Source organism: Ascidia mentula, chromosome 8, assembly GCF_947561715.1.
Source record: "Ascidia mentula chromosome 8, kaAscMent1.1, whole genome shotgun sequence".
NCBI classification, from domain to species: Eukaryota; Metazoa; Chordata; class Ascidiacea; order Phlebobranchia; family Ascidiidae; genus Ascidia; species Ascidia mentula.
The window spans coordinates 7,033,645-7,056,664 of NC_138573.1; the positions used below are offsets into that span (position 1 = coordinate 7,033,645).

Genomic DNA, 23,020 nt, shown 5'->3' on the forward strand with positions numbered 1-23,020 from the left:
ATTTTTTTGTTTGCTGACTGTTTGTCGCCAAGCCAATTTTTACGATTAGGTTGACTGCACATTACTCAAACGACACACAACATGTTAAATGCTGTCTGATTTATAGCTGTTTCTACAAACGACAAGTTTTATTATAATATGAGCTCCATGTTTACAAGGGGGTCCTTGTTCTAGTTTTATTGCCGCGACGCTGTTGCCAGGAAAACGAATCTTAAAACAGAGCGGGGAGTAAATTTTACCTAGGGGCCCACTGTTACCTATCGAGGGATCTACAAGACTTTACCATGAAATAATACTTTCACTGCTGGTTGGCAGACCAGTGAAGTTCATTTTGTTTAGAGAATCGATATTATTGTAAAAAGACGAATTTAATCGCAGTTTGGTTTGGGATGTCATGATGGATTAATTATCGACATAGCAGATACATGTTGTACTTGGGACAATGCAGATTAACTTGTTTGCATTTTAAATATTGGTTTTTGCCTGCTGGTCTAAAACAAATGAAGAATTCCTAACTTACAACATGGACGTTACACAATACAACGCCCCACCATAAATTAACTTTGCCAAACTTGTCGACGTGCTAACCACAAACAGTGTTTGCGGGCTCACATATTTATGAAGGTAAAAACTAGTAAGTTCTTTGAATGCAATAAGTTATATTCGAGCACTATATTTCCTTGCAAGGACAACAAATAGCGAGAGTCAGCAAGGAAAGAATGAGAGAAACTGCTGGCCAGCGACACTTAGTGGTACAACCGTTTTAAGTTTAAAGCCTCACGACCGCCATTTGTTTGCAGTTGTCGAGAATGGAGTACAGCTTGGCGTTCGTCCAGTGGCTCTCGCTGCTTGTTTTACTGTCAGGCATTCTAGCTCTTGTAACATTTTTAAGAGGCACAATTCCTTCGTATGGCAAGCACGCGAAAGATTCAAAATGGGGTAAGTTTTGTATAACAGGCATAAAAGCATGCAGTCCAATATTATTAAGGTTTGGTTGCATAATGATAATGATGACATTCTAATTATATTCTGTCATAATCCCGTAAAACACTTGTTATTTTATCCTTCGAATAATTCTACGCAGCTGCTATTTGTGATATACTGTAATGCACAAATTCAAGTCAATCTTATTATTCTTGATACATGTCACAATGAAGTAGGTACAACAACTCGACAGCAAATATTTACGATGTCCAACCAAGATTATGAAAGTTATGTTACAGTTGTAGAAGCCCGCCTGGCGTGGATTGTGCAGGAATGCCCGTCGTTCTTTATTCCTGCTTACATTGTTGGCACTGTTGGCCCCGGGAATATCTCGCAGCCACACCTAATTATTATACTGCTGTTCACCGTACATTACTTCCAAAGGTCGGTGACATTTAGTTTGCGAACACGACGTATTTGGCTTTATTTAAAGTTACAGAAATATGTGTCAAGCCTATAGCTTGTGTTTAAAGTGATAACAAAATTTTTAAAACCATGACAATTTTTACAAATGTCTTATGCTAGATTTTTCCCTGGCATTGATTAACAAAGTGCACATACAAAGCAGAAGTGTTCCGAGTCTGCGGTATTTCAAATGAGTTTGTGCATTCGTTCAGGTCGTTTATCTACACAGTGCTGATGAGCAAACACAGCAAGCCGATGCCACTCCATTTGGTAATCAGTGCTTTTTTGTTTACCTCAGTAAACGGGTTTGCAATCGCTGGACACCAAGCTAAGTTCGGCAACCTCGGGGAAGACTGGTTGTATTCTCAACAGTTTGTAGCGGGTATGTTGTTGGTTTGATAACAGTAGTGACAACTTGTATTCTAGGTACATAATGCACACAGTACAAGGTGAAACGAAAGACACTGATAGAATAAACGCAAATGTAGCATTGTAGGCGTAGCGTGGTCGAGACCACTAGCTGCAAAACAAAGTGTCATAATCATAATAAACCACCGGGGATATGCTAAATTTGTTTTTAATGGCCCAATGCAAGTTTATTGTAAACGACTTTTGTATATCAGTAGCGTATATCCCCACAGTTTGGGTTAGGTTGAACAAGCATTAAGATTTTCTGCAATAAACCAACCCTTATGTTCAATAACAGGCACTCTTATGTGGACCATCGGCCTCGCCATTAACCTGCATAGTGACAGCGTTCTACGAAATCTAAGGAAGGATAAAGAAGGAGGATACAAAATTCCACAGGGCGGAATGTTTAATTACGTGTCAGGCGCCAATTACTTTGGCGAGATAGTGGAATGGTTCGGACTAGCTCTCGCCTCCAATTTTGCTCTTCCCTTGAACTGTTTTGCAGCCTCCACTGCCTTGGTAATTGGAACACGTGGCCTTGCCCATCACAGGTGAAAAAGTTGTATGTTTAGAGCAGTGGTTCTCAAACTGTGGTACGCGAGAGCTTTTCAAGTGGTACGCGATATAGTCTACTCTATACAATTTGCCGCACTTTGCAGAAGCCAAAACCGCTGCAAATACATGATGTCGGTTTTCTTTATTGTGCATTTGGGACGCAATAGTATCAACGTGAAATTGTTGCACTGTTGAAGTAATTCTGACATCGTGTATTCAACTGTGCAACAATTTCACGTTGATACTATTGCGTCACAAATGCACAATAAAGAAATCCAAGCAACTGGTGATATTGGCTAAATTGTTATTCATTGGTGGTATGTCATAACAGTTATGGTATAGTAATACGGTGGTACGCAGTGTATTAAAAAACAAATGAGCGGTACGTGATTGGAAAAAGTTTGAGAAACACTGGTTTAGAGCGTTTAGTACCTTTAAACTAGAGACATTTCAAACAACCGCTAGGTTTATTGGCATCGTGAATTTAAACTTTACCGTGCGCTTGATTTTCGAAGTCTTGTCGAGAAAAAATGACTCTAAGCCAGCCTGGCTGCGATGTCAGTGAACCTAATGATTGAAATACGATACATAAGATCGGAAAGTACGGGCCTTCACAGTGGTGCAATTCTGCATTGTCCTATAACAGCATGATCACTGCGTATTCAGGCAACAGATAGGATGGATAGCATTTCGAGCATTTTTTTCAAACTGGTCTATTTTTTTCAGGTTTTATCTGCAGAAATTTGAAAACTATCCTACCAACAGAAAAGCTGTCATTCCTTATTTGTTGTGACGCGGAGTCCGAAACCTGTTTTTCAATTTTTTGTTCAAATTCGACATGTTGAATAAAACTAGTGTCCGAAGACAATAAGCCGCTGGGGAGTCTTTTTTTACCTGGTTCTTGGCAAAGGCAAAATCGTTCTTGGCAAAGGCAAAATCGACGCGGTTTATTGTGAAAAACGACCGCATAATATTGCCGCATGTTTCCAAAGTAAATTCGGGCGGAAAGCGTAGACGACGTGAGCGGTAGAGTGTGAGTGAATTGAAAACAAAAAAAATTCGCAGAACGAAAAAGCACGAAAGCCGGCGAACCTGGACACTGATGTCGGACTTCGGTCGCTCCGGAAAATTAAACATCCGAGTTGCTGCAAAATATCACGCAGTCGCGTGTTCGTATGTGTGTGAACTTTAAACGCAGAGGAGCAAATAAATAAAGCTTTCCGGTCGTGCGCGTCGTTGCTAGCAGATTCGGCGACACTCTGGTTGGTGATTGAGGCTTATAAGGGACCGGTCCGCAAAAATAATCAAAACACACAAATAAACAAAACGTATTGAAGAAACGCGCTCAATGAGCAAAGACCAACGTAACTTCCATCGAGCAGAGAATAAAAAACTGCGCACCAGTCAGCTGCGCCCATAATGGGGCTTATGTCCGCCGATAGGCACAGAGTGTATGGTTTTCGCTGCGCGTCCGTCGCCGCCGAGGATCTTCAGTATGCAATCCTCGGGCGACGTCACGCGGCCGCCGCTTTAACATCGTAGTGCCCGCAAGGTGTCACGAGGCAGTCCGCAGCATGTTAGTTAAACCGGGAGCACCGTTCATCGAGGTAACTACGGCCGAATCTGACGCCACGGGCATGCCGTTCACGTCCAACGCAGTCCTTTTCATGGGCATTCCGCCGTCGTGGTCAGTGTGTCGCCCCACGTCATCCTCGGACCCCGGGGTTGGGGGCATTGGGTGTAGGGGGCGCTTGGAGTGGAGGATACCGAGCGAGGCGGGACAGTGTTGACGGGGTCCCGGTTCGGGGGTGAAGGTGAAGGTTAAATTCGTGGAGTAGATGATGCCGTCGTTGCGTACCAGGTTGATGGGCACCTGTGTGGATGAATGGAAGGTGAGTGTGGTTGGACATAAAATATAGGTAGTATTAAATTAGTACATATCCAGAGGCCTTTTGGCTGGTTAAAATCTTTCAAAGGATGTAGTCACTCGGGTAAACTATCAGTTAACTTTCGCATTGTCTTCTCCCCCCTACAACAAAACAATGAGTACTACAACAAAGCAACACGGTCTACCTGAACGGTTTCTTTCACCCATTTCCATCCCTCCCTGAACGCAGATATGTCGGGTACGACACACAGGAGTCCTTCAGCACATCGGTACATCGTTTCCGACTCGATCTCGCCAAACCACACCTTAAGCATCGGACTGAAGTTTTCACCTTTAACTTCGAGCATTGCAACGTCTCCTCCGCCGTTTAACTGCAGGTAAATGGTTGAAAATGCATAAGTGCATGCAAGCAACTGCTGACTGACATATGAGGTTAGGGTACTACAGTTACGAGAATAGGTTTAGAATTTAGATCTTATGTTGTACGTTGGCAGGTATCCATTTACAAGGGAGATATTCGTTGTATTATATGTAAAAACAAAGGAAGACATACAAGTTACTTTGCAATCGTTCCACGACGCATCCTAAAGTCAAGTTAATTTGTGATCTCACAGTAGGAATGCTGTAAAGCGTAAATCACACTGTGTGATATGAGCGTTACAGTCGCTTTCTTAAACCAGTTTACGCCATTCCACGCAACAACGCACTGCAACCATCTTGTACCTGCAGACTGTGTACGATTGGAACAGGTGTAACGGGATCTGCAGTTGGACCCATGCCGTCACAAAACGTGTATTCGGCTTTGTCTGTGCTGATAATCGTCCACGACGCCCCGTCATTAATCATCTCTTTGTTCGTTTCCTTGGGGCAGGGCGTGGCCTGAACAAAAGGCAAACCACGGTCACTTCGCTTGGTCAGTACTGCTGACTACGCGCTTTCTCGGTCCGTCAAGGTTTAGTATTGACGATCATATAGGGATTAATAGCTAGAACGTTGGGTTTCCAACACCGTTTTTTAGCATATATATCTTGTGCTTAGACGTGCATAAAGTAACCTTAAAGTAGGCACGCATACGACATCGATTATCACTCCAGTAGTAACATACCAACACCAAGACATTCAAAAGTGTAACTGGTATGCGAAACCTTATAAAATTTTCGCTTTGTTTGGGAATCCGCGCCAATACTTTGAAAACCTTAAACAACATGAAATTGTCATAAGGCTGCAAGAATCAGCCTGTGCTGCTAGGCGTTCACAGACGGCCCTGTCTTTTCCAGGAAACTTAAACAAAGTGGCAGACAATCAGCATCCGTATGATATTTAAAAAACATCAATTTTGCGTGAATGGCATTTTCGGTTTCGGTTTTGGAAAGAAGAATAAATTGACCAAGAATTACCTTACGCCAGAAAAGGTCATTTGCTCCTGGTAAACCGAATAAAATATTGCTTTCCAAAAACAGTCGAACTGGTGGCTGCGTGTGTGCATTTTGCCCTACGCTTCGTACCTCGTGTGTCAGCGGGTGAGCCGCAGATCAACTTACGCGTATTGATCTTGTGAGCGCTCGGCCCGGGCGACACGCGGCTAATCACATTCTCCGCTCGGATTGTCGCTCATCAATATTTGAAAAACGCAATTGAGCGTGCACGCCGCCAATATTGTGTCGTCACAAAGAGGTCGGCGTCATTCTCCGGGTTCAAAAATATTGATGGCAGGGGGCAGATTTCGCGCCAACTGCGAGTGTGAGTTGCGTTTGAACTAGTTTGCTGCTGAAGCCGTGGGAATGCTTCTGGGTGGTGAGATAAGGCTGCAGAATTCACTGGAATCGCGATTTCGCTTCCACCAATGATCAGAAGGCCTGTGGTTCATTGTTACAGCTTCGCGCTCTTGGGCGGTTTGCGCATTTCGCCGCGCTTGCAATATCCGCATACCGGCAGCGCTTATCGGCGAGAATGAAGGTAATCCCGCACGCGCACGGCAAAATAGCTCGGCCGAGTGCTTAATATAGGCGCGTAATTGGGAGTTGGCGTGGCGTTAATTTATCCTGGAGATTGCGACGGTGGTTCGAAGGCCACAGCGGCCTCCTTTGATTGCTGCCAAAGCGTGGGCAAAAATGGTATCCAAGAAACTTAATTTGGTCATTTAGGCTGTTGGATCCTTGTCGGGGAAAAGGCGGTTACACGATTTGGAGGAGTTGTTTTCGAGTGTTAACCCACCTGGAACTGTATAATGCGTTCCTGGGAGAGACAGAGGTACATGCGTTCGGTGTCTTTCAGATAGAAGGCGCACTTGTGTAACTGAGATACCGGGTCATCGGCGTCCAATATCGCCGTCTGTTTGTCAACCTGCATGCAAAAGGATACACTTTGGAAAACGCTTTGCACGAAAGGAAAGAGATACAAAAATGCAAAACAGATGCTTATCATTTCAGTTCAATCATCGGACAACTACACAAAGTTTTATTAATACATTTATATTACTGCAACGGTTGTAATTCCGTGATTTCACAAGCGGTGTTAGCGTTATAATTTTTTTTCGTGGTGGTACGTTTTCTTGGTGTTGGTTGTGCGCTGTACCAGTATCATTACCCTGAGGAAGCCTTGTTGGATAACAGGCGAAACGTCGGTCAATAAAGTTACGTTTTTTATTTTGCCAGAAGAACAGAATATTAAATTACAATACGCCTGGCAGAAACAGAAACATTGTATATATATGGTTGTAATTCCGGCAAACCAAAAAGGCGTAAAATATGACAAAAACAAAGCGCCATAAAAAAACTAGCCGCGTTACAAGACCATTTCATCCATCCCTGGGAACTATTCGAACGCACAAAGCGGTCCCAGCAAGCGTCTCGATGCGCATTTTCCCATGCCGGGGCCATGTAGCGAACACAAACGAGTTTCGGAATCTCGCGTTTGTTGCCTTCGGCGGGCGTGGAATGCGCGAAACAAACAATATATCGCGTAACGGTGACGCGACCCGTTGAAACAATGCGCGCGAGTTGTTTTCGTCCGTTCTGGACTGGCTCACAGCGCGGCGGCACGAACTTTCTAGTGGCGGCCTTGTCGGATCGCACCGACCCGGTAATTAGCAGTCTGTGAAGAGCATTCTCGCGTTGCTCTGCAAGGCCAGGCCGCAAAGAAGTGATTGGGCTGCGATGAAGCGAAAGGCCAAAACACGTGCGTGGTGTTTAAGACGAGCGTTTACACAACGTGGCCATTTTGGTTACGTGCCTCTGTTAATGCTTTCCCTGATACGTTAAACGGCAAGTTCATTTTCTTCCACAGATTTATCACAAATTTTACATCACCAGAGGGAACAAATTGTTGATACTTCCAAGCGGAAGAGTACCAAAAAACCTTTGCCATGATCGAATACCAGCGGCAAAGACCAAAGACAACGTCGCCAAATCGAAAACAAATATTTGCGCAGCGCCGGGACACGCTCTCAACTTCAGGTATACAGGACATTACATGCAAGACACGCTTTCAGTGGGTGTTTTTTTACCTTTCTGATGATAAGCCGAGGGAGAGCCATGCCAGTGTTGGAGCATACGAGCTTCACAGTTTGACCGTAGTGGATGTAACCGTCCATCACCGAAAACTCCTCCGACTCTGACTCATTGTCGTCCACTGAAAATAGATAAATTGGTGAGAAAAATTAACGCCGTTCGACAAAATTGTGTTGGCAGCTGTGTTGGTGAAATGCGGAACTTACAAAGAACGATTTTTTGTCACTGATTTCTCGTCGAAGAGTTCTTATTATTTTCAAAATGCGTTTGTGTTACGTACATCATGCTCCCTCTTAATCATTCAAAAGAGTTATTCTGGCGAAAATTCCCCGTATTTTAGCAACCAAGAAAAAGTTTCCGAACTGCGGGATTTCACACCGAGTGTCACGTGACTACTGCTGGGCGCACAATTCAGACTAATTTCGAACAGAGGGAGACGAAAACAAGTTCGAAAATATCCTTTTAAACGGAGGCGAACAACGTCACGCATTGAGGACAGCTTGCGAACTGGGCCCGGGACCAGGTGTCCCTGGTACTGAGTGTGTGCACACAAAGCGCCGGTTCCCACGCCTCAAAGTGAAAGCGATTCAATGGAGGGTAAACAAAAATTGTCGCTGCTTGACCCGGTCTTAACTGGTTGGAACGTCCTAGCGATGACCGCTGGTGTATATGGGGAGGTTTTTTTAAGTTTAAAATTAATAGATGGGGCAATTTGGAATATCAAATCCCAAGACTAAGTTTGTTGATTGGCATATTTTTTGGTTTTTAGAAGTTCCCTTTTAGATAGTTGAAACAGTGTGTACTGTGTGTAGGTCCACCGATTCCATTGCAAATAATATATGGTCTTTGTACCATTTGCTTATTTTTGTAACTTGTTTCAAATGAAATCCGCTGGAAAGGGCGCGGGCAGTAAACAAACCAACTGCGCTTGAATTCATTCGACAACTTCCGACATGTGGCTGCTACACAAAAGCGCAATCACACAGAGAATTGGCCGCCTCTGGTAATTGAGCGCCTCCCAAGCCTGTCGTAGCTAGCAACCCACGTTCGGTGCGGTAGTTGTGTATCGCGATGCCGGGAAAGGCGCGCGCGACAAGGTCGTCTGGCTATTCCCACAGGAAGGCCCGAAGGGAAACGTCGACTGACGACCAGGGTCCATCCGTTCGCACCGACAGGTTCCCGCGTGAATCGTGCTGACGTCAATGGGGGTCGGCGTAACTGGGCAACAAGCAGCTCGCGAGATTTGAGTAATCTGCTCAACGTTGCCACAAAAGCGAGATTTGTATTTGGGGCGTTGTCGGGAGTCGTCGGCCGGGAACAGGTGTTTGAGGAGACTTGTTGTATATTTAGGTATTACGCGCTGCGGTTTGTCGAGTTAATTAAGGCGACTTGGCTGATTGCGAGATCGGCCGGAGTAAGCCCGGATTGGGTGCAAGTGCACTTGTATGTCGAACATCTGGACTTGAGTGGGTCGGTTGTTGGCTTTCGACAAACAGCGGAACTTATATGTGCTATAAATGTGCCACACTTTGTCCATTTACGTGCTTTGTCTGTTTATAGTAACATTTTGGATGGGGCTTACCGGGAAACAGTTGATTTATTCCGCATATTCTCGAGTGTTATATAAAATTAAGTTTAAAGCAAACGCTCGACGGAAGGTACTTTTGCGCAACTATAAGAATACACTTAAAAATGGATTAGTCATATCTCAAAAAAACACTCGGTCATTTCAACTTACGTAGATGAATAGCAAAGCATCCCCACTGTATCGAGCTTGCGTGGAAATTCCCCTTTTCGACGTGCAAATATCTGGTGCTGACGGTCTGGGAGCGGAGTCGATTGAAAAGTGCCACCTTAGTCCCGGATGGTATGCAAACTGTCGAGGAAGGGGAGGAGTTTAAAGGTTGCTGCCATAGCGTGCACGTTTGCAAAATGAAAAACCTTCCATAGGTATTTATATATTCAGCCAAACAAATGGCTTAAATTCAGCCATTTTACGGTGTGTTTAAAGACTACATGCAACCGGGTTCGCGTCCGTCGAATCACGAACTCGTGAAAGCCTTTTGCGCTAATTGAAACCCTAAACTGTGGAAAGGTCGTAGAAGTCGACTGCTTGTCACAGCTGCACACATAGGGTGGCACGGAGGAAGCAAAAAGGGCCCGCACTTGAAACTGATCGTTGTTTTCCACACTGCCTTATTTTTATGCGAATAACTTATTTTTTTCTGAAAAACACATTTCTAAATTTCAACATTTTATATTACGTCACAGAGTAGTAAACGATGTTAGCACGGTTTGTTTGTCAAAATTTACCTGCATTAGAATTTGTGAACAAAATGTTTCATTTAACAGCATTGGGCATAATTCGTGTCATCGGCAATAATACAACTTATTTTTGTATCAGCCCGTCTTATTTAAATGGCCAGCAAACAGTTTCAATGCCGAAAGTCTTCAGCCTCCAGCCTTCAAAAACATATTTTCTCACAAGGCGTTTTTAGCGAAGTCGAGCAATTTGACGATGGAATGCGGTCGAGGATCACTGCGGCTTCAGTTTCGCGCGCGCATGCCGAAAAACAGCCACGTAGCGCCCCCAAAACCCTCCGTGGGCCGTCCTGCGGTATCCGGTTAGACCTGAAATCCGCCTGGGAACCGACAGGGCGCGGGGGCAAATGCGAACAGACCAACTCAGGCGTCTGTCACACGTTGATTACTAGTAGGACTGAACTTACGGTCGGCGTTCTTGAGCGATTGCTTCTTCTTGGACGGCTTGCTGATCACCTTGATGCGTTTGCTGTGGAACTGGCCGACGTCGGCGCCCATGCCGAAGAACATTTTCACGTTGAGCATGAAGTGCTTGCGCTTGTCCGTGTCGGAGATGTAGAGCGTTTTGGCAGTGCAGAAGTTCTGCGCGGGCAAAAACAGATAGAGTTGGTGTACAGGTTACCAGCTACAAACAAATCAGCTTTCGCAGGTAAAATACTGTGACATCTACCCACTCTATAACATTGACTGGACGGAACTAAACACCAGCTATTAATTAAATGCCTGTTTTGCCGCGCATGCAGTAAAATGTTCACAGTCGGTGTTTTACAACACACTTAACACACACCACGAAAACCAAAACTGGTAATTTTTATATATTCAGATCAGGAAACTGAAAAAATTCCTAACACTGTAAGATTGCGTTCAAACGTATTTTTAATTACATATTCAGCAGATACCAGCACACAGGTTTCCTTAGCATGCCCGCGCGCCGTACATGTCGCCTATTAGTTTAACCTACATATGATGACAGCGGACAGCATCGTATTTACGCACGTACGAGGCCAGATTAAATGAGCAAACATAACGTATGGCTCCTGTCATAACACACGAACTTCACAAAAAGCGACAGAGTAGGCCTCGCACCATTTCGGAAAGGGACAGTCTCGCCGAGGTCACTCCATCTGCGCAAACTGGATATTTATTGCACATTGAAATACGCCAGTAAGATCCTGTCTGTTTACTTCAAAATATTTTATTGACATTGGGCTTTATGAACGGCGACGCCCTGCAGTTTAGGGCGCCCTGCGTAATTATCTTTTTGTGAGTAAACTGAAAAATGTAGAAAAGGTCGGCTGAGCCCACAATTTTGTTGCAAACATTTCAGTATGGAGTAAACTGTAATCATGACAGGGAAATGCTCCATTTCAACCCATTTAAAGTAAGTGCAGTTTTGGCCGAAGATCGAGGTCGCCAGGCGCCACAGCCGCATCGCGAGGTGCGCGTTTCTGGGCACCTCCGCCCAGGAGCGGGCCAAGGCGGCGCCGGTCGCTCGCAGCTTAAGTGGCGGACAAACAGCGGCGGTCCGAACCCGCGCGATTCAGCTCGCGACCGCACACATTTGCAAGCGCGGTTATGCAAAGACAAAGGCCACAGTTAATAGAGACCGGGTTGTCTGCTGGGGGATGCGGGATGCTCGCTGAACGATTTGTCTGCCCGTTCGTCGCCTTTCGTCACGCTCGCGACACGGTCCAAGTCGCGCTGCGGTGCCAGCTCGTGAGAAAATGCTTTGATGTGTTGGGGTTGCGCCGCCGAACCCCAAAACCCCACAACACCCCAGGGTCGATCGCCGGGGATCGGCTGGGGGTGAGCTAGAAGAGCGGCGCCCGATTTCCATAACCGAAACCACAACGTCCGAACTACTGCAGTTTTTGCCGGAACGAAATTCTTCCGTTGTTAGTTCTCATGAAAATGTGCCTTGGTGTGCGCACGATGCTGTTGGGAGGGACTTTATTATCATTTCAAGAGTTCACGACAAAAGAAATACGCCAGACTCCCATGTACATACAACTGTACATTATACGCATTCGTGTCACGCAAAGACAATACAAGTATGTACGTAGCGTAGCAGAAAACTTTAATTATTTTGAAACTGGGCATTGAAAGCAACCTAACCACGTTGCCAGCCTATCAGGGAAAGTCACAACCTAAGATCTGGGCGGCGATATAGTCAACTACGGGAACGGTCTGCCGAACGTGAAAAGGTGATACCACTGACCAGGAACGGCCCGTATGGTACCGAAAGGTAAGTGCGCTTTGCCCGGAACTCGCTGATAAGATCAGCAAACGGGGGCGGTCACTTGGATCACACGACTGTGACAAATCTGGTTCTTCAAGAGCAGGCATTCTGGCGTGTCATGCGCACGGGTATATTTGTTTTGGCGTTGCGTTCTGCGACCGCCAGAAATTTGTGTTACACCGATCCAACTTTTAAAGGAACAACAAGAATCCAACCAGTACTTATTCAGTGATCTGAGTATTTGGGGACTTTTACGGTGCCTTGGCGTGGTATTTCGTAACCGAAAGTGTAACATTTCTTAACCGGCACTTTAAAAAGAAGGCAAGTTAGGTCAACCAATCCAAGGCATTTAGTGGATAAGCGCTGCGATCTGTTTGGGCGCCCAAGGTTAACTGCCACAACACCGCGCGAGCACCTCTTCGGGGCTCCGCCAGACAACCAGAAAAAACAAACGACGAACTGATAATTCGCGCGTGTACCGCGTGATGTTGACACTGCACTGACGAAAAACGCGCAATGGAAGCAGTAGGCGGTGAGCGAAGGGCGACGGCATCACAGCCACTCGATCTTTCCCAACAAAGCGTGCGCGCGTACGATCAGGTTCGTAGGGGATTAAGGTAGATTGACGACCGCAGGTGTGCGCCAGTCGACTAGCAGCGCAAGTGGCGAAGCAGCGGTGCGCAAATCCGCAGGCGCCGGCGCGCAACAACGGCGAGGGACTCGCGAGTTTCGGCGTACTCCTGTGTGCGACCGAGCGAAAAAACGAGGCTTGTTTTGGAATGCCGGCGCGCGCACAAATCAAATTGTGGCCTTGCACGCTCGCAAAAGAGGCATTTTGTGCGGGCGCGGGTAAAACCGACCCGACAGCGAATGCCCCAAACCTAGTACCCATCAGTCTAAAACTAGGGAAACTGCATAGTTTGCCCCGTCAACATAACTGTTGCGGTTTTAAGTCACGAACTGCTGGCTGAAGCTTTTTACCAACTGTCGATGAGTATTTGCTTGCTGCGGTGGCGATGAAACATCGGAGGCGCGAGGCGTTGACAGGGGACACGCGCCTTTCGTCGGCCCAGTATTCACGGGGCTTTACGCACTAACCGGTATCGGGAACGCGCGATGCACGGGCGAGCTGGCAGGGGTGCCAATGCGTGAATTTCCAAAACAAGTCGGCGCCAGGGCCAAGAAGGATAGTTTATACGAGGATCATGATTTCACCACCCTTCGTAGAGGGGGGACATTACACGGGCTATGCGTTGAACAGGAATCGGGCAGAAGTAAAAATATATCAATCAATTCTTTCTTTAACGAGACGCAAACATCCGAGGTTAAACAAATTTACCATTTTCTTTACTATTTCTTAATACAAACGCTACAGGATCGAGAGGCGTCACCGCCAGTCTGGAACTGTTTGCCCGACTTGCGAGTGGGCGTTAAATTTCTGGAAAATTTAAGTCAGGAAAATGCAAATATAGTTTCGTACTTTGCCGTCGAGGTGAAGTTGCTGCATGTCCTGTTCGTTGCTTCCGATTCCGATGAAGGCGTGAACCTGGCCCGCTTCCTGGCTTCCCTCCTCGTCCTCAAGTATCTGCTGCTTCTTCTTCCAACCCGAACCCAACAAATACATGCACGGGGGAGGACAGAAGAACCTGGCGTCAAAGAAGAGATGGTTTGATGGGAAATATATATACAACAAAGTCCCGTTGTTACTTTCTCGCGCATTCTCAAGGCCCATTTATTTAGTCGTAGCTCAAATTGAATGCGAATTTGCTTGTAAAACAAAATTAAAGTCTTAATACACTTTCACAAAAACAGAACACTCAGTGGACGGCGAATTCTTCATGTTGTCAAGACATATGTTTCAGCATACGCATCTGCCATCAATGGAATCGGGCAGGTTTTGTCAAACCAGAAAGAATAAATGGCAGAACATCCTCTTACCTCTTCTCGTTGCCGTAGGACTTCTGGGCTACCTTTGCATGCAGCACCACCAGCGTGAGGTCGTTACGTTCCTTCAAGTACTTGCGCATCGCCGCCCTGCAAGCAAAACAAGCACGCGAACGTCAGTCAGGCGCAATGCATCGAGGCGACTACTTTTCAAGTGTTGTTAATTGCCGCGCTGGATCACGTCTTACAAGCCGATGGTGGCGCCGGAGCTACGTGTTTTCTGCTTGGTATTCACTGGCTTACCTTGTCAGTCGCTTTGACGGCCATTTCTCGTGAAAAGATCTGTAAACAAAAAATTATATCACCAGTTTGCACGTTTTGATGAGTTCAAACTGTTTTATGCACCAGTACGATTTGCGAGGACGTGGAACAAACAAAATTCCTGCAACAAAAGACTGACGAAGGTCGACATTTTAACACCACTATACCATACCGTCAACACGGCAGTCGGTGGATGCGGAAAATGTAATATGGATGACAAACTATGAAGACCGGACGCGCAACATCAAGAGTTGTAACACCAAACACTTTGCTAGTGTCGCTCACACCATTCTTTTTGTAAATCTCACAACAAATTGGAACTGTGGAGTTGACTGGATTTGAAATAATGCAGTTAAAGGCGGTTGGACAATGCTTGGCGCAGGCCTTCGATAGATTTGCAACAATACTGGCATTGGTGTTGAACAGATCATCTCTTGTTATCATATCGGTTTAAAGCAACTTTCATGGGAGATGTATCACTATTTCTCACGTTCGGTGCGCTCTACAAGTCCTAAACTTACCATGAGAAACAACTGCAATGACCCGAGGTGTACTGCGCGTTACGCGGATCAACATGTTTGTCAGACGCGCATTCGTAAGCTGCATTGATACAAACTACAGCCCAGTATTATCTTGCAGGAGGGATCAAAAGGTGTACTAGGCACGACCGAGCATAGAGCTGAGACTGTGGGCAAGCGAAGGGCTCTTTAACCAGCTATTCTTAAGGAAAAACGACGGGGGAGGCTGTTTGCGTTATGCTGCCAAAACGAGGAACGAAAACAATGCTCACGGAGGTGCATCGACGCCAGGGCATCTGCACTCTTCGGCGTTGACCCGACCAGCACACAAAACAGAACCTAATCCGACAGCAGGGTTGGAAGTTGATGTGTGTCGGGCAAAAGTGCTTGTTCGCAGTTTTCTAAACAACACGGCGCGGAACGCGGATAAGCATGATTGATGGAAAGTTTATACGAAGGCGGTCGCGCTGGCCGGGAGGCGTCTGCCTGGGCTCTCGGCTGCAACGTCAGCTCGGACTATTGAATGCCAATGCGAGGGGAATTTCGCTGAGCCGGAGTTATTTGATCGACCAACGTAGCAATACATAGATAGCGATCAATTAGATAACCACGCATTGTAACGTATTTTGTGCTTTTGGGTAAGGACGCCGTTGCTCAGTGGAAACAAAGTATGTCTTAACGGATTTCCACTCAACAATTTGTAAAACTGATGAACTACAATCTAGAACAATCATACAATTCGCCCGAAAAAACTTTTGGCCCGACAGATGAACGTATGTTTCACTTCATGCACCCTCTTTCGTGCTCTGCTTTTGAGCAAAAGAAACTCTCAAGCTCTCTTTGTTGTCTTTTAGGAAACGCGACACCGGGTGGATGCATATAAGCAAATACGGACCTCCTAGAGAGCTGCCAGCCCGGTGCGACCTTGCAGTGATGGTGGCAAACACTTACGACGCGACGAACAAAACGACAGTTTTGATAGACGCGACTGCATGTTATGGGTGTATACAAGCCCATCGACCGCTCGCTGCTTCGTTCGTTTTGGCGCCGACCGGCCGGGAAGTCAAACTGCTTAACCTCGCATGGTCGGGATTGGCCGATGGCCGAGAAGCTTTCCCTTGAGACGAAAAAAGGTGGAGTCTCTTTGCTTGTCCCGTCCCTATGAGGTTTGCTTGGTAGTCACGAAGCATATAGGAAGCAACAATAACGCCATTTTGTTTTTAATTTGTTCAAAGAGAATAATTTTGGTGCGTCTCGTTCAAATACGCAAATACCCCGCCGACATTTCTTTTGATTTTGTCGGACAAAGTCCAGGCTGTTGGCAGGAGCAGCCAAAACACGTCTCCAAACACTTCACGTTCCACACAATCCAAAACGGTTCAACGCCATTGAGAAAAGGCGCCAAAACAAGAAGAAATCCAGAGTTCTGCGCTTCAAAGTTGGACGGCATCACGCGGGCACGCGCCAAACGCAGGCCAGAAGGCTGTTCCCGAGCCCAGATTAGCGGGGCAATGCCTTAAATCGCACCGCGGGGCGTTTGCGGGCGCCAAAGTGGGGGGAGGGGCTTTTTACAGGCGATCGCGCGCAAAGAATGTCCAATATTGTGGCGTGGGGAGTTCGGGCTTTCTTCGCTGTGCACGCGCAGATCGCAGGGGTTTATCAGTGCCTCGATCGATCGCGCTCACCCCACGCCTGCTTGATTAGGCTCGTGCAGCACGTCAAACCAGATTTACCGCACCCTAGGCACGAGGATTAGCAATCAAAGCCCGGTTCGGGACGCTTGCAGGGTAAAGGGAATGCTGGCAACGAAAAAAAGCAAAAACGTGCGAGAAGCGACGGGAAGGTCGGCCTTTGTACCTGCCGAGCGACAGGGAAAATTAAAGGACACACACTGCGCCTAATTGCCGTGATTAGGGCGGTGGAGTCTGGACACTGTCCGCGCGTCCTGCCGTTGCCCTGCCGTCGCCCAAATCAGGCAGGCGCAGCGGAATGCCTGGAATTCTCGGCGTAGCCCCCAAGCCCAGTGCGGGAATGAAAAGGAAACCGATGAGCGGGAGTTTGCGCGTGGAGTTGGTAAAAGTGGTGAAAATAAGTCCGGAAACCCAGCGCCCTAAACCCCGCACTTGTCACGCCATAAAATAACATCGTGTCGTCGTTGAAAGGTGGTCGGGGTCCCGCGACCCGAGCGCAATCGAACGTGGCCGTGTTTGTGTTAGGGCGTCGTCTTGTTTGTTGTCTCTGCGAGCACGCGCGAGATGTCGTCGCTCAACACGACAAGGCAATACATTGAGGCGCGATTGCTGTTGCAAGGCCAGTCGGCGAAACCACTACATTGGCCCAACGACTTTGCGGCTTTTTCGTTGACCCTGAACTTTGCCAGAGGGGTGACGTAATGGCAACAGCATGGGAAAATGCGCCAAGTCGCGAAACGACACCCGTCACGTTGTCAGCATTGGTAGAAGGGAAATGAGCCACTCGTTTCAGGAGTTATCGTTTATGTTGATCCCTATTTGCTCGTTTAATCCTCTGTTCCAGAGCGTGGGAGCAAGAAATTCCGACCGTGCGCGTCGTCGATTCCCAGGGCAAACCCTAACTCGATCGGGCAACGCTGGATAAAGTTTTAAGCCGCGGGCTCGATTTCAGAGGGCAGCAAACAAGGGGAAGCAGTGTTGTTAACAGCTGTAATACGGCAAGGCGGCGTTGCCTTTCGCATATTTTCGCTTCAATGGAAAGCAAGCGTCTTAAGTGACAAAGACGATTCCGCCAGCTTTGTTTTCGACCAAGCCACGACGCGGTAACTTCCTAAAATGAGGCGTTGGGAACATACTTCTTTACAACCGGAGGAGAGAAGTGATACCTATATCGCAATATCCGCCGGGTCTTGGTAGATGGGAATTTAGGCTATTGGGGGAGCACGTGAAAGCATTGTTTGCTTGTCCTCCTGGTAACCGCGTGGACGTCATTAAAGCAACTATTTCCAATGGCATGATAGAAACGAACACAAACTTCAACAGCCTAAGGTTTATCACCGACCCAGAGGAAAAGCACCCGGTATTTCAAAATAATGCGTCGAATCGTCGAGGTTTGAGTGGAGAACGCAATTGGATATCTAGGAGAAACGATCGAAGCAAAGCAATGACCCCAGCGGTGCGTTTGTTACTTGCCTGAAAAGCTCGTCCCGACACGCAGGAGCGCAACATCAAAATACCGCCGCACCTCGCAGCCTGTAATTCGGGATTACGGTGCAGTGTAAAATGTCGAAAGGAAACGGGGGAGGCAAGGAAGCGAGCCAGTGTCATGCCACGCATTTTTCGACATGGATCAAAATCAAGCGCCCTCAGAGCCCTAACACTGCGAGAGGACCTTCTTATTTGGCTTGCTACATCCCTGGGGGGGAGGGGCGTGGGTTTTTCGACTTTGGATACCCGGACGCCGTTGCGTATGTGTGTGGGCTATTAGAAGAGACTTCATTAAGGGAAATAACAGTTAAGAGGAACTGGCCCATCCCCAAACCGTCGACACTTATACGGACCTTTGAAGGTGTGTGGCATCAATCGCGGCGGGCTACGCATACCACGCAGCCCATGTCATTTATCGCCGCAAAAAGAAACGAGAAAGAGTTGTGAACGCTCAATATTCACAACTTCCCAGGAAAATACTCATTGCGAAACAAGGCCCAAGACAAAAGTCAAGCGCAAGAGTTCATCAGTTGTGACTCACAGCAGGCACAATGCCCGAATCCGGCATTCATATATGTGACTCAACCGCGGTGGACACGGCAAGGCACACTTATGGGGCAGGGCAGGGCACTGATTCCGAAAAATGTGTACACAGGACTATATCTCGTCTAAACATGTCAAAACAAGAAAGAGGACAGAAATTTTGCGGACAAATACAAACAAGCCAGGAGAATTCTGTTCTTAGCGTTCAGTGCAATCGGTTCGCCGATTTCCGGCTCATTAGGCGCGTCGCGTGGGGCGGGAAGCTGATTGGATGAGGCGCCCCCGAGTGCGTCATTAAACTAATCACGTGACGTTCAAGTGTGCACACGTGCCCAATCGTGGTTGCTTTCGGCAATGCAGGAAGTGGACGCGAAGCCAAGCCGCGTTCAATTGCCAACTGCTCTTTCAGGTTGAACACAGGCGTCTGCAGCTTCCGCCAGGCGCCTGTCTTGGCTCGGGTGGCCCGCGACTCTTGCTGAAGTTAGGGTTAAAGCGTCGCAAGTGACAGATACCATCTACGCGGGAAAATCCACTGCCAAGGTTAAGCGCTTGCTCGGCGCTGCTTCACCGCTCGTTAACCACCCACGCAGTTGGTTTTCAAACACTGCCACCTTGATAGGCACTGGGGTTACAACGGTACACGGGCAGCTACGCTATCTTCTGGTTCGTTATACAATGTGTTTTCACCTTTGGCTTAGTCGCAGAAAAATGCCTCTTATTATGTCAATATTTTTACAATAATCAGATTTAAACATAGCATGAATAGAGTTTTGAAACAGATTTCCAGACTCGTATGGTAATAAGACGACTGCGTGAGATCTTATTATGTCAAACCAGTCACATGGCGACGGACGTGTTTCTCATAGTGGTCTCGGTTGCTTTTGAGGCCATTCCACAATCAGTGCATCCTTCCAATAACATTCACAGCTGGGGAGTGTGGCTTACAGTGCACCACAATAGATTAGCTATGGCCCGAATCCATTCAAGCACTCGGAAGACGCTACAAGATAGCGAGCCTTTGTGAGCGCGGGCGTCCTGACGACAAAATAACGTTGCGCCATTGTTCGCGGCTAGGGCTTAGCTTGGGTGCGACGGTGTCCAGGCGCGGCCTCAATTGAAAGTGTACACCGGCGATAGGGGGCAAGGGTATTTGTTATGGCTTTCGCGTTGGCTTCCGGTGGCCGCTCAGGTCCCAATGTGAACTGAAACTTGAAGCCGCGTCACTCCGCGTGCGAACGAGTGCGCGGCGTGGGAATGGCCGCATCGCGCTGGTTCGGCTAGAATGGCCCCGAGAACGCTAGGCACGTATCTCGATCGGAAATCGGGCAAGGCACGTCAAAAATGACACACACCCCGCGCGTCCCATGCACACACACAATTGACTGCTGGCGCGCACATAAGCACAGTGGGACAAAATTCGCAGCCGTAATGTGTGCGACCAAAGCTGTCAAACAATGGATGACAGTTTACGGCAAACGCTGGTCCGATGGGCCGTGGTTTGATATGAATCGTTTTGATTGTTGCTGGCTCTCGTTGTCAAGCACGATTTCCGGGGCAAATGACTTAATAGCGAATGCACCCAACGACATTACACAAAGGTACGGTCCTACGGCAGGAATGCAGACTAAATGTCGGAGTCCCTGATTGTGTGCGAAATCCTCGAAGCGATTTGGGCGGGTCAAGAACTCGTGGGACTAAGAAAGCGAGTGCAGAGCAATCGTTTCGGTGCAGAAGCCTCGGGCAATGCCTCGAAATCACTTTCATCGCGATTGCGCAGAGATAAAGTAGACACATTGGATCTGCGTATTCACTACAATGCGCGTGAAGCGAATGAATTAGGACTCTGCAGATCGACTGGGACTCGAAGTCGTTGTTTTGGTAGGTGCGTCGTGTGCGCCAGCCCAGTTCCTAAGCTAAAGACCTTTGCTGGGTGGTTGGCGGAATTCCTTTCAGTGGGAAGACAAGAAGATTTATCCTTATCTAACGGTTGTTAAAGGCGGTGTTTCTCTTCTCCGCGTACGCGAAGTGAGATAAGCAGTTTAACATGTGTATGTGCGCCAGCGGCGAGCACGCGCAGGCTTTCAGCGACTGGCGGGAAAGAGAAATAGCGCTCCGCCCGACAGAGCTATCAGCGCGTCTAGGCGAGTAAAGATAAACCGCTCCAGTGGCGAGAACGCAAGAAACAAGAGCGCGGAGGAGCTACGCGTTGGGTTCCCACAAGACCTTCTCTTGCCGCGCTTCGACTGCTAATAATAGCGAACGGGCAAACAGTGCGATTGCTTCCACGCGGTGGGAAAACAGTTCTTCTTTTTCCCACGATGCGACTTTGCGCCTATTATTTCCCACCGTTTGCGCTGTAGAGGCGGCGCGGTTTGGGTCGACCGGCGCTTTACGAAATGGCGCGTTCGCAGTTTTAATCGTAGTTTGCCGGATTTATTTGCACTGGGATTACAAGCGCTATAGGTATTTTCGCCATCGTTGGTTATACACAACCGGACGACAATAATAAACACCACATTATTACTTGCCTTTGCTATTCTTTTAGTTAACTGGACAAATCGGCGACGATGAAACACATGTTGTTCGTTCAAAATTACTGCTGCTGTCCGACTACTTAACCTTCCCCCAAAGTTCGCCAAAAAGCCCAATAAGACTGAAGTGTAATTGCCATCGTAATTACCTAATGGGCGATTACAAGTCAACGTTTCCTGCGCGTAATGGTGGGCTTGAAGCTTCAGAGCAGGCAGACCTCGTTCAAGTACGTTGTCGGAAAATTTACGACCAACCAACGCCGAACGACATCAGACACGACACGGTTAAATATTTAATCATCCCACCAAGGTACAAAACATATGACTGCGTGGTCAGCGACAGTAAACAACAATATCGTGCCATCAAACAACGCTTCACTGATTTTCCCACAACTCTTAAGTCAGAACGGCCACCAGCGACTCGGCCAATTGCGGCCTTCAACGGATGATTGAATTAAATACGGCATAAAATGAAGCGGAGACGTCGCGGCCAAATGGGCCGCGTCAGCCAAATGCGCTTCGTCGCTACGAGGCAACAATTCAATGTCGGTATAAGCCAATGATCCCGAGAACAATGATGCCGCATCGTAAACCGCCGCAGCAGCGTGGGAACCTAAGTTCTCTTTCACTGTACACACAGCAAGTGGTGTATTAAAAGGGTTTGTCCATGGTGCGCCAGACTGACATTTGCTGTGCGACCCCATCCACCTATCAGCCGACAAAATGCCATTCCAATCTGCTCCGTTCGTGACAAACCGCACTTTGAATAATTAATGTCTGCCTGTTCACCAGTGGCCTGGTTTGGTTCCAGTCTCAGCTCATAACCTCCTATGAGTTCCCTACAGTCCCAGTCTCAATTAATGCAAAAAGAAGTAAAGGAAACGATGCTGATACCCCATTGTCAGATATATGACCACCACCCTGTACCAAGGGACTCAGTTAGCTAAACTTTCAAGAGTATACTTTATATTAAACACTTGTAAAAAAATCCAGTAGTTTCCTCAAACAGCAAAATAATAGAATAAAAATTAAAAATATTTAATGTTAACCAGAGAAAATATAGCAAACAACTTGGTTTTACTGAGGAAAATGTTTTGTTATGACATGAATACTAAATTTCTCTGATGTTTATACTGCCTTCAAGAACACATTTTCGTTTGTTCTTTAAATAGTATTAAAGCAATAAACTAACATACTTTTCGGAAAAAAACTCACAAAACAAACCTGTATGATGTTGGCAAAGACGGTGATGTCAAGTTATTTGTGCCATTTATTTCTTGGCTTGTTGTGGCAGCAACACTTTCTTGATGATGTCCGGTGGCATGTGAAGTTGCTATCTGGTTGTACATGTTGCTTTGACCGTATTGTATAAAGTTATGAGCCACAAAGAGCAGTCAACTATGATAATCCAAATTGCCAGACAAAGGCTTGTCCATCTGAAACTCTAAGCAACTGGCAAAGTGCCTGTAATGACACATAAAAATTGTATAGATGCAGGTTTTGGTAGAATTACAATAATGAGAAATAGTTATACTTCTAGTGCCCAGGTTAGAAATGCTTACATACTGCTGGAGATTGGTGTTGGTAAGCCTGTTCTGTTTCAACAATTACATTTTATCATTCAAGCATTGCCACGCATACACACTTTTATTTTAAAACTTGTCTTTTTGAACATATGAGACACAAACGACCATATACTGTGTAAAACTAAGCTAACAACAAATCAACCTC

At 46.9% G+C, this 23,020-nt stretch overlaps 2 protein-coding genes across 2 annotated transcripts; one reads left to right on the top strand and one right to left on the bottom strand.

The window, feature by feature from the left end:
- The first annotated feature begins 809 nt into the window (after window positions 1-809).
- On the top strand, window positions 810-3,148 carry LOC145911818 (3-oxo-5-alpha-steroid 4-dehydrogenase 1-like). Its single transcript, XM_082999255.1, has 5 exons — window positions 810-939; window positions 1,224-1,368; window positions 1,602-1,771; window positions 2,096-2,351; window positions 3,082-3,148. The coding sequence occupies exons 1-5, from the start codon at window positions 810-812 to the stop codon at window positions 3,146-3,148; spliced, it is 768 nt and encodes a 255-aa protein (XP_082855381.1).
- Window positions 3,149-3,293: 145 nt separating this feature from the next.
- On the bottom strand, window positions 3,294-22,749 carry LOC145910437 (suppressor of hairless homolog). Its single transcript, XM_082997563.1, has 11 exons — window positions 22,514-22,749; window positions 14,501-14,539; window positions 14,252-14,347; window positions 13,794-13,959; window positions 10,482-10,656; window positions 9,491-9,628; window positions 7,749-7,873; window positions 6,458-6,586; window positions 4,967-5,122; window positions 4,429-4,614; window positions 3,294-4,228 (listed from the first exon to the last, which is right to left on the bottom strand). The coding sequence occupies exons 1-11, from the start codon at window positions 22,636-22,638 to the stop codon at window positions 3,911-3,913; spliced, it is 1,653 nt and encodes a 550-aa protein (XP_082853689.1). The 5' UTR covers window positions 22,639-22,749; the 3' UTR covers window positions 3,294-3,910.
- Window positions 22,750-23,020: the final 271 nt, after the last annotated feature.

Excerpts from the sequence above, each read along its gene's own strand:
- LOC145910437 (XM_082997563.1), bottom strand. The coding sequence starts at position 22,638 with ATGTACAACCAGATAGCAACTTCACATGCCACCGGACATCATCAAGAA. Across the intron at positions 14,348-14,500 it reads CCGTCAAAGCGACTGACAAG|GGCGGCGATGCGCAAGTACT; the intron begins GTAAGCCAGTGA and ends TTTTGCTTGCAG. Across the intron at positions 4,615-4,966 it reads CAATCGTACACAGTCTGCAG|TTAAACGGCGGAGGAGACGT; the intron begins GTACAAGATGGT and ends ATTTACCTGCAG.
- LOC145911818 (XM_082999255.1), top strand. The coding sequence starts at position 810 with ATGGAGTACAGCTTGGCGTTCGTCCAGTGGCTCTCGCTGCTTGTTTTA. Across the intron at positions 940-1,223 it reads CGCGAAAGATTCAAAATGGG|TTGTAGAAGCCCGCCTGGCG; the intron begins GTAAGTTTTGTA and ends GTTATGTTACAG. Across the intron at positions 1,369-1,601 it reads ACCGTACATTACTTCCAAAG|GTCGTTTATCTACACAGTGC; the intron begins GTCGGTGACATT and ends GCATTCGTTCAG.